This window comes from Papilio machaon, chromosome 14 (assembly GCF_912999745.1).
Source record: "Papilio machaon chromosome 14, ilPapMach1.1, whole genome shotgun sequence".
NCBI classification, from domain to species: domain Eukaryota; kingdom Metazoa; phylum Arthropoda; class Insecta; order Lepidoptera; family Papilionidae; genus Papilio; species Papilio machaon.
In genome coordinates this window covers 2,642,492-2,652,671 of record NC_059999.1, presented here as the reverse complement: position 1 = coordinate 2,652,671, position 10,180 = coordinate 2,642,492, and the positions used below count along the sequence as shown (strand labels likewise).

Here is a 10,180-nt window from a genome sequence, read left to right as displayed (position 1 = left end):
TCTTATTTCTTAATTCAATACGAATGTTTAGATGGATGTTTGTTTGAAGATATTTCCATAACGACTAAACGGATCTTGTTGAAATTTTGCACAGTTGTAGAACATAGTCTGGAAGAATACATAGGCTACTAATATAGTTTTTTTTTTTAATTCCGCGCGGACGGAGTCGCGGGCGACAATAATCATCGATAATAAATATTTTTAACTCCCGCACTGTTATTTGTTTTTTGTATGTTTACTTAATTATAAATACCGAATCAAATCGACACATTCGAGAAAACAGTTCATGTCACATTATCAATATTTGTAAACCTCTTCACCCGGTCTGCTGTAAATGTTTCCATTCTTGATTGCTTCCATCAAATATTTTACGCTTATCAAGCAAATAATGAGGAGCACTGAAACAAAACGTATTATAAGTATAAAATATGTTCGTTACATTATTTCAATAAAATTGCTAAATTCAAAATTTGGTAACTCTTTTCGTCAGATCGACAAGCTCTATATAAAAAGCGGACAAAGTTATTTTCTATTATCATTACTTGTTAAAGACAATATCAAGTGTTATTTAGTCCTAAAACGCAAATCTCCCGAGTAAATTTCCCTTCTTCGTTTCAAATTCTGAATATATTTTATGACTTTATCTATTGTACATTTTAAACATTAAAGATTGACAATGTATTGGATTTTTCAGTCTGTAATATTTATATTTAATGTGAAGAAATTTCCTTATTCATTTTCAATAAGATACAAATTTGTATTTCAAATTAAATTTCTTCTCTTCAAAACGGCATGTCTAATTAAATGCTTGGTATTCGTTATTGAACTCATTCTTTGGCGGACTCACTGGAGACAGTTGAATTAATGTAACTGCTCCCAGAGTGACAGTTAATATGGAAATTTTAACAAACTTGAAAGCTTCAATTAAGTTGTTATTTTGTTTATATACACTAAAATACGCATAAAATAATAACAGTTTTCTTTGATTAAAAAAGACTTAAAAGAATTTAACACGATATTTTTCTTTTATCATATACTAGCTGTCGCCCGCGACTGCGTTAAATAAAATTTAACTAGTAGCCTATATGTTCTTCCAGACTATGTTCTACATTTGTGTACAATTTTACTAAGATCCGTTGAGCCGTTCCAAAGATATCTTCCATCTAAACTTTCGCCTTTATAATATAAGTAAAATTTTTTGAATTTGTAAATTAAAACGCGAGAAATTTCCATGAATATAATTCCAAAGTAATGTCACACAACAGACTAACGTTGTCTAAACATTTATTTCCAGTCGACTTACTTCGCCACCATGTAAACTACTTTCTCATGCTACCAAATTACATGGTTACTCCATTAGGTGGTTGTTAGTGTGTCGGAAACAAGTCACACGGAAACACTGATAAGGAAAAAGCCGATACATTCTATGACGCAAACATAAAATGTACATTTCATTTCAAACACGTGTGAAAGTATTAATTCATTACAAATATTTTTTTTTTCAAATAAAAAAATATTACGATAAGAAATAATAGTTTTGAAGTTCAATGCACTTTAGTATAAGTTCTAACTACTTATTATATTAAATGGAATATTACATTTTACTAATATTATAAATGCGAAAGTTTGTATGTTATTTGTAATCCCATACCGGCAGAACGGATCAGGATCAAAGATCAGAGATAGGTAAAAACCTGGAATAGCTCATAGATTAATAAAGTTTTTTTTTTAATGTTTATGAACAGAGTAGCAGGCAACAGCTAGTCTAAAAACGCGTTGCTATTTTATACAACACAAAATTATCAATAATCTGTCAACTGTGTAAAAATACGCGTACACAAAGAGCTATTTCTTGTAATGTGTGATGGATTATTATGATTGTTTATAAAACAAAGGAAGCTGGAATTTTCTTCGATTAAACTAACGTGACTTCGTGAAAACAGAGATTGTGTACAGATAATAGGCATGTTCATCTTAGTTTTTTTTAAAGAAAATGTAAAGGGTCGCAGTGTAACTGCTGCCAAAACTCGATGTAAACAAGGTGTTGATGGATGTATATTTCATGCGATAAGAGCGTCGGTGGTTCAGGTGTTAAGCACTTGACTTGCAATCTGCTGATCCTGGGTTCGAATCCCGCCATGTACCAACGTGTTTTTCGATTTTCGATTTACATATGTATGTACATTTATCCGACGTTCTTACGATGAAGGTAAAAATCGTGATGCAATCTGCACATATCTGAGAAGAATTTCAATGATATGTGTGAAGTCAACCAACACGCACTGGGCCAGCATGGTTGACTATGGCCTAGTCACCCCTAATTTAGGGTAGGCCCCGAGCCCTTCAGTGGGGACGTATAGTGAGCTGATGATGACGATATTTCATATAAAATTTGTTACACTTACAATCCGATAACAGAATTAATCCTAGTTGAATCCATCCTGCAGTAATAGCCTCCCACACTATGAGACCGATTGTAAAGAACAAATGAAAGAAACTATACACAAAGAATGTCGTCACGAGGCAGTTGTTAACCTGGAAATAATGAAAAATAAAATAAAAGATAAACAATTAAATAGAAAAAAAAAACAGGGTGACAACTAAGTAGCTAATAGCCAAATTGTTGAATAGTAAAGCGCCCGTTCTGTTTATCAATTGATCTGATATACTGATTGTGTTATTTGATAAAACCTCCGTAGACGAAAGTTGTTCCAATTAAGCTCATATCAAGTGACTTGTGTAGTCGGATATTCTCTTTATTTTTTAAAATGTAGGTTTAAATACATTTTATTTTTTATTTTACTGACTGCATTTATTTAAAAAAATATTCGCTTTGATTATTTCATGAATTCAAGTGCCCTACTATTTAAGATAAAATTGCTTAGTAGCTAATCTACGTATTTAATTTAAAAGCATACATTTACACGAACACAAATTCACGAATATTTCGTAAAATGAACACGTCTTTAGGGAGGTACCAACGTAAATAATTTCAATAGTAATTTGTTCAAGTAGTCAGTTCGCCTTGAATACAATTCTCGTCAACGCAATTACCTTATGTTTGTTTGCGTGACACGAATGTGAACTGGACACGGGTTTTGTGAATAGTGCAGGCTTGTTTTTATCGAAAATAAAACTGAAATTTTTGTTTTTAGACCATTGATAGAAAAATGAGTATAGAAAACATGTATAGGTATAAAAAACAACAAGCAACGACTTTTTGATCCAAAATTGAGTAATTAAATACGGCAGTGTAAATAAACAACTCATCAATTTTAATCAAATTGTAGTATTAGTGTTAGTGCTGTAAGTGTTTATTTTAAAAACTGATAGTTGAAATTGGCATAGTAGTGTTAGATCTCATTTAGGACCAAAAATATTTTATTTTGTCTATAAATGTATATATTATTAGTAAGTACTAAAATATGTAAAAAAGTACCTTGTAAGCTCCACACGTGAACAACGATGCAAACAAAAACAATAGCACTCCAATCACGGCGTATGTTAGATAGTATATTTTCACTATGAGCCTCACAAGATCCTTCTTCCCGTCTCCAAATATACTTTCCAATTTGTCGAAGTTACTGAACTTTGCCTCTAGTTCATTATCGTCCTTCGAAATTACAGCCAAGCCGAGTTGATAAAGGTTGAATGCCACCACTGCCATGCTTATTATCTGGAATCGGATAAAAAGTTTGTCAGAATTTATTCCTTTAACACTATATCTTGTAAGAAAAAGATGTTTTGTCTGATGAAATTTTTCGGACTGTTTTTTATGATTTTACAGAATGTTTATCTAAATATGAAATTATGAATTATAGTTTCCGTGTTTATTTAATGTAACTAATATGATTTATAACTTTACATTTTCACACAAGTGTATTTGATTTTTCATAATAATAGTAGTTTAAGTAACAGTATTTTTTTTTCAAAATTTTGATAAAGTTACTTGTTAACAGTACGTAATTAGATTTACGAAGTAAAAAGATCTCGAACTATACCGAAAATGCAATACAAGTTGTGCGCCTGTTAAATTTATTATGGCAAATTTTGCCTCGTTCAAAACTTGTAAGCAAGACCAACGAGCAACTTTGCTATTAAATTTCCTCAGGAGAAGCTTAAGAACGAAAAGTACTTACAATAACAATGTAGCCAAACACGACGTTCCCCATCCGCAGCGGGAAGCAAAAAAGAAATTTTCTCGTCATTTCCGCTTGTCATTCGTATTTCTGAAATTAAAAGTATGACAAATAAGTATGTAAATAATATACCCCTAAGAAAAGGAAAAATAGAGACTGGCCTGCTTCACCTGATTTATTACATTTAAGTCAAGTATCACTTAAAGGAAATGGAGTGGAAGTTCTTTTCATATTTAAGGCATTTATTGGCTATATTTAAGGACATAAAATCCGTATTACGCAGATATTTTTCTATATAAATAAAACAATTGTTAATATCTTAAAATTTGTACTCTGCATTGCATTGTCTTTCATGCATTGTCTACCAGTTTTAACGTGAGAATATTTTGCATTCGCGAAGATCGAAAAGATGATTGTTTCGCGTTCATTGCTCTCAAAGACAAGCATGAAGTAAAACGATAAATTGAACTATCTTTTAACCGAACATAGCTGTAATACGCTAGCGAAAAACGATGTGCTATTTTTGGGCGCTTAATTGGCAAGCTTGTCCAGATTATAAGAACTTTGTGGTTGTGACTTAGCAAATGGGTTGATAAATAACAGATGGGTCAATGTAAAATGGTAGCTAGGTAACATCGTCATGGTTCGCCGATCCGGCGTTTTGTTAAAGGATAAAGTAGGGAGAGGGTCTCAGGTTAATAACTCTAAACGAACGGGCCAAGGACGAGAGCCATTTATAAAAAGGTATAAGCGCTCTTCGGCTGTGCGTAAATGAATACTTCAGGTGGGATATATTTGGAAAATGTTTTCCTTCTTATCTGAAGTGGAAGCATTATATTAGTTCTTGAAATGTTATTAGACATTAAACGGCTTGAAGAACACAATGCGCACTGAATACGTTTTGTTTAAACGGCGAGTTTCCACTGCCGACTCATTCGAACAAAAACATAATGTTTTTGTTTTTTTAAGAGAATGAGTTTTTGTCTAAATTAACTTACTTGGTCATTTTTATACCAAAAGGTGGCGACCGAGAGAGCGGCCAATTGATTTCGCCAAAATAGCGTAGTGACCATTGCTCATAGACATATGCGTTTGCAGATGCGTTCCCTACCTTTAATCAATAGAGGAGAGGACGCACAGTAATGGAATACATTCCCTTCCAATTGTGCCTCTGTCAAGACTAACTCCCCAATTCATACGTTTATTCTGGTTGACGCTTACATTACGTAAAGTATTACGGCTGTGATGTGTTGTATGTTTCTTAAACTGAGAGTACTTAGATATAGTAACAATCACAAGTAGTCCATGTGGAACGCCTTGAATGGATTTCGATCAAATTAGGGATAGCACAAAAACATTCAAGCTTATCGTGTCCTTAACGAAAAGATGTGAGTCGACAGCTGAAAGTGAACCGTAATCTCTTCATACAACTTTTTTCTACAGCTTAAGGTTCAACTAGATTTCAGTCCGTTTTTGTCTAAGATATTCTTTTTGTTACACATCTTTTAAAAGTTGAACACTGGGCATTTCTTAATAGATTGCGTGAGATAAAAATTGTATATACAATTATCGACATTTTACGAAAATTTGAAATATTTTTAGAGAAATGTAACGTTGAAAAATATAGTACAGATATTTTATTACAGTGTTTCGGCTCCCAATTACACGGCTTTTTAAATCATTAATTTTGAAATGGACGTTCTGCAAATCTGTTCATATTACTCGAATCGAAACTTGAGTTTCTCAATACCATAAAGTATAATTGACAAAGAGTTCATTGTTCGTATAGAGACAATGACTTGGTGTCGTTGATCCCATTTCTTAAGCAAAAACGATAAAAGTGTACCTAAGTGTGTAACCAAGCGTATTGACTGTTCATTGTGAAGAAATTGTAAGGTACATTCAAATTTTCAATTCACATTACATCAACATAAAACATTAAGTAAAAATTTTCAGTTTATTCAGTAATTTTTTGAACTACTGAAATTCGAAAATAATTCATAATTAAAGACTTTTTTTGATTAAAAATAGCTTAATGCACTTCTTTTCTACATTAACATTGTTAATTTCACGGTCATTCGTTCCAATAATTATATTAAAAAGATTATTAGTTATTAATACCTATTAATAACTGTTGTTATTAAATTGTCTGTGGTCATAATAAGTCGTTTATAATAACAATAAACAATATTCTTTAGAACAGATAACAATTTTAATTCATCATGTCTAGTACGACAACAAATGATGACGTTCATCAGTTAAATTAAATTTTCGAAATTGAATATTCTTTAATATGTCAATTGTTTTTAACCACTTGCGGAATGAAAACGAATAGTTTTAACTAAACCTAAGAGTACATTTTAAAAACGGAACAAACGAATAGATGATACATATTAAGCTAGAAAAAGCATATTAATGAGCATAATAACTTAAGCAAATCAGAATTTGTGCAGTCTAGGTTTTTTATAGCCTTCGTGACACAATTTGGCGATGTTTTTAGCATATCGTCGTGAAACTGTGTATTTATCCTTGACAATTTTATAAGCGACTAAAACCGGTACAAACATTATTCAGTTAATTTGTATACATTTTGATAAAGTCTTGAATTTTACATCGTAAACTTTACTAATGAGGTATAAGATAACTTTGAGTACAGGCTAGAATATTCTCAATTATCTTAACTAGCTGTTGCTCCTGACGCCGTCTGCGTGAAATTAAAAAAAAAACTTAATTATGCCTATGTGTTCCAGACTATGTTTTAAATCTGTACCAAATATCACCGAGATCCGTTTAGCGGTTCTGAAGATATCTTCTAACAAACATCCATGCATCCATCCAAACATTCGTATTTATGATATTAGTAAGATGGACCTGTTAATACATCATTGGTACTACAATGATCGTCTGGTTATTGTGGAATTAGTAAAGAATTGCTACAGACAGGGTCATGAAATCTTTCAAATTTTGTCTTTTTTGTCTCGTCAACTTAATCCAAGTTTATACAAGTTCTTTACCTTGGAGACATGATGTCATTTATGCGAATACGGCAGGAACGAGAACCAACTCGTAATTGCAATGACTTTGACATTCCAACAAAACCTTGTAATTCTACACTCAAAAATTAATGCAGCTTACATGCAGCTTCTAGTGGTTGATGTACGGCCGGCATCGTTTATTAAGCCGCGTTCACATTTGCCTGACGTGTTGTGTCGTGATGCGTCAGAAAGGTATCGGTCTCATACAATTAATATGGTTGCGTGCACACTTCTCTGACGCAGTGTGTCGTGATGGCTTGTGTCGTGTCGCGTCAGTAGCGATCCCGGTCCGCGTCAGTTGGGTGAGGTGCGGGGGACGGCGCAGCGACACGACACAGCGGGTCGGACTAGTGTGCACGCGCACGTGTCGTGTTGTGACGCGTCAGAAGGTATGGACGACGAGCTGATCGAGTACGTACGACAATATAAAGCGATTTATGATACAAAATGTAAACAATATAAGGATCAATCTATTAAAACTAAACTATCTTTTTGTATTTACTGGATGTATCCAATATCTTCTTCTCTTTTTTTGTTTTATTAGAAGTGTTGCCAGTGCCAATAACTGCATATCTTCTTCATAATCTGAATCCGAATCGGATGATTCATGAAAAAACATTGCGAATGTGTAAACTCTCCGAGAGCTATAACGGAACTGATTAAAAATGCGTCATAACGCGTCACATAGATGTGAACAGTAGCCATCACGACAGAAAGCATCACGACACGACACGTCAGGCAAATGTGAATGCGGCTTTACACGCAACTGTAAACAACGGTTCGTGATCTTAGTATACCTGCAACCTGCATAGATTCAAAAAGGCGTAATTTCGTTGGTATTTTACGTCCAATGATATGATGTACTTCAACTTACAAACTTTTTTATTAAAGCAATTATGCGTGAATTCTTGACAATCTTACACATATTATAAATGCGAATGTTTGGATATTTGTAAGAAGCCAGAACAGCTGCATGAATCTCCCTGAAATTTAGCATAGATGTGGAACATAGTGTGGAAGAACACATAGGCTACTAATTAAGTTTTTGAAAGATCTATGCGCTTTCATACGGGATATTCTTCGTACGCATTTTACTAGAATAAATTTAAATGTATCTACGCGTCTGTTAGGGTCGTATCATTTGTGTCATTGGGTCGATGCACAATAGTTGTATGCATGCCAACTATCTTATATAATGAGATGCATAATAAAAAGGACAAGCGAAATTAACATAACATATTCTATTGCAGTGTCACAGTGCTTGGAAAATTGTAGTCAAACATTATAGTATTAATACTACGATCTTTTTTTTTTGTACTAATCATCAATATTATAAAGAAAATAGATTTGTTTGTTTGTTTTTTTCTTCTATTATTTTACTAATATTGATTTCGCGCGGACGAAGTCACGAGCAACTGTTAGTTAGTAATATTACCATTTATTTAACTGGCTTTGTAAATCTTCTATTAAAACTCTGTTAGCAACAGAATTAAGAAAATACATATTATTTAGTCTTGGTTTGTCAACGTACTTAACCTTATTGAAGATAGTACGCTCATTAGAAACATGATACATGATATAAAAATACTGATTTCTAATACAAAAGTTTATAAACCAATATGTGAATACAGGTTTCCAATTAAGGAGCTGATCTTCATAGGGAAGTAGTCTTTACTAGATTCTATAAAAGAATAAATACATTTCTAACAGCTTTCACGAGCGTGTGTAGAAAAAAGTGGACGATACCTTATTTAAAAAGTAACAGTTATACAGCCTTTAATAAATAGATAGGTAAGACAAGACATTGACTAAAAAAATAATTTGATAGTTGCTAGTTCAGATGAGAAAGAACAACGAAATTTTTATTGGCAACATAACCAATTGACTTAATTAGTGTTATTAGTGACAAAAACAACGATTCGACATCGACATAAATAGTTAACTAGTCATTGAATTCGTCAGGGATATTACTGTCGATGAGGATATCAAAAAATTATTCAAGTTATGTTGTACTTTCTTTATACAATATACGAGTGTTATGGTCCATTGGTTACAAGAATAAAAAGAAATATGACTGGTTCAGGTATGCGGGAATTGTTTATTTGGCTTCCCTATAACCTGTTTCGGCTTTGACATTTACCTTCTCTAGCTGAATATGTTTATTTTTATCAATTTGTTAGTGACTTTACATTGCTCTGTTCTTACTATGTAATATTTTAAGCATAATTTAGGTATTCTCAATAACTAATTTCAAATTTATAATAGCTTACAATTCATATTTTTCGTATCGTTTTTACTTAAAAATTATACTTTTCATTCTACCTACGTTAGTAACTCTTATCGTAGCATGTCACGACTTTAACATCTAATTTGAATTTATAAGCAATTATTAACTTTTGATGTTTTATTTTTAATTTTCTCAGGATATTCTAGAATAATACATATAAAATTTAAAATTAATACTTACACGGTCATATATTAGAACAGTCCTCCTCAAGTCTAAACAATTTCGCTATAATCCAATACACTTTCGATGATCACATAGTCTTCTTTTTATGTTTCATCTATAAACAAAGCACTCTAACTTGTCACATTAAGAAATAGAATCAATTTAAATGAAAAAAGTTTTAATTAAACCTCATAAAATACTGGCACTATAGATTGTTTAATAAAGAATAAGGGAACTTTGAATTTGGAACGACACAACAGCGCGGGCGCACGCACGATAGCTCAGTCGGTGTGAAGATAGGAGGCACAGTCGTGTTACGTCACGGAGCAAGGCCGCAACGACCGCGGCGCTACTTATTAAGTTTACCAATTATTGTGCGTAGCAATCTAGGACATTCGAAAGTATTATTTACACCGTATATATTATGTTAAGGGATTTTAAGATTCTCGTAATTTGATTGTTAAGAATATCTGTAGAACTTATATTAAGTTCGTTCAAATATCTTGCCGTCTCAAGGTCATCGGCGCGCTGCTCCTTTCTACAACTAAAATTGTGTT

At 32.7% G+C, this 10,180-nt stretch overlaps 1 protein-coding gene across 1 annotated transcript; it reads right to left on the bottom strand.

Annotated features, from left to right (window-relative positions):
- Positions 1-195: 195 nt before the first annotated feature.
- On the bottom strand, positions 196-9,915 carry LOC106719808. The gene is made up of 5 exons (XM_045680963.1): positions 9,642-9,915; positions 4,140-4,229; positions 3,440-3,676; positions 2,406-2,535; positions 196-398 (listed from the first exon to the last, which is right to left on the bottom strand). The coding sequence occupies exons 2-5, from the start codon at positions 4,206-4,208 to the stop codon at positions 298-300; spliced, it is 537 nt and encodes a 178-aa protein (XP_045536919.1). The 5' UTR covers positions 4,209-4,229; positions 9,642-9,915; the 3' UTR covers positions 196-297.
- Positions 9,916-10,180: the final 265 nt, after the last annotated feature.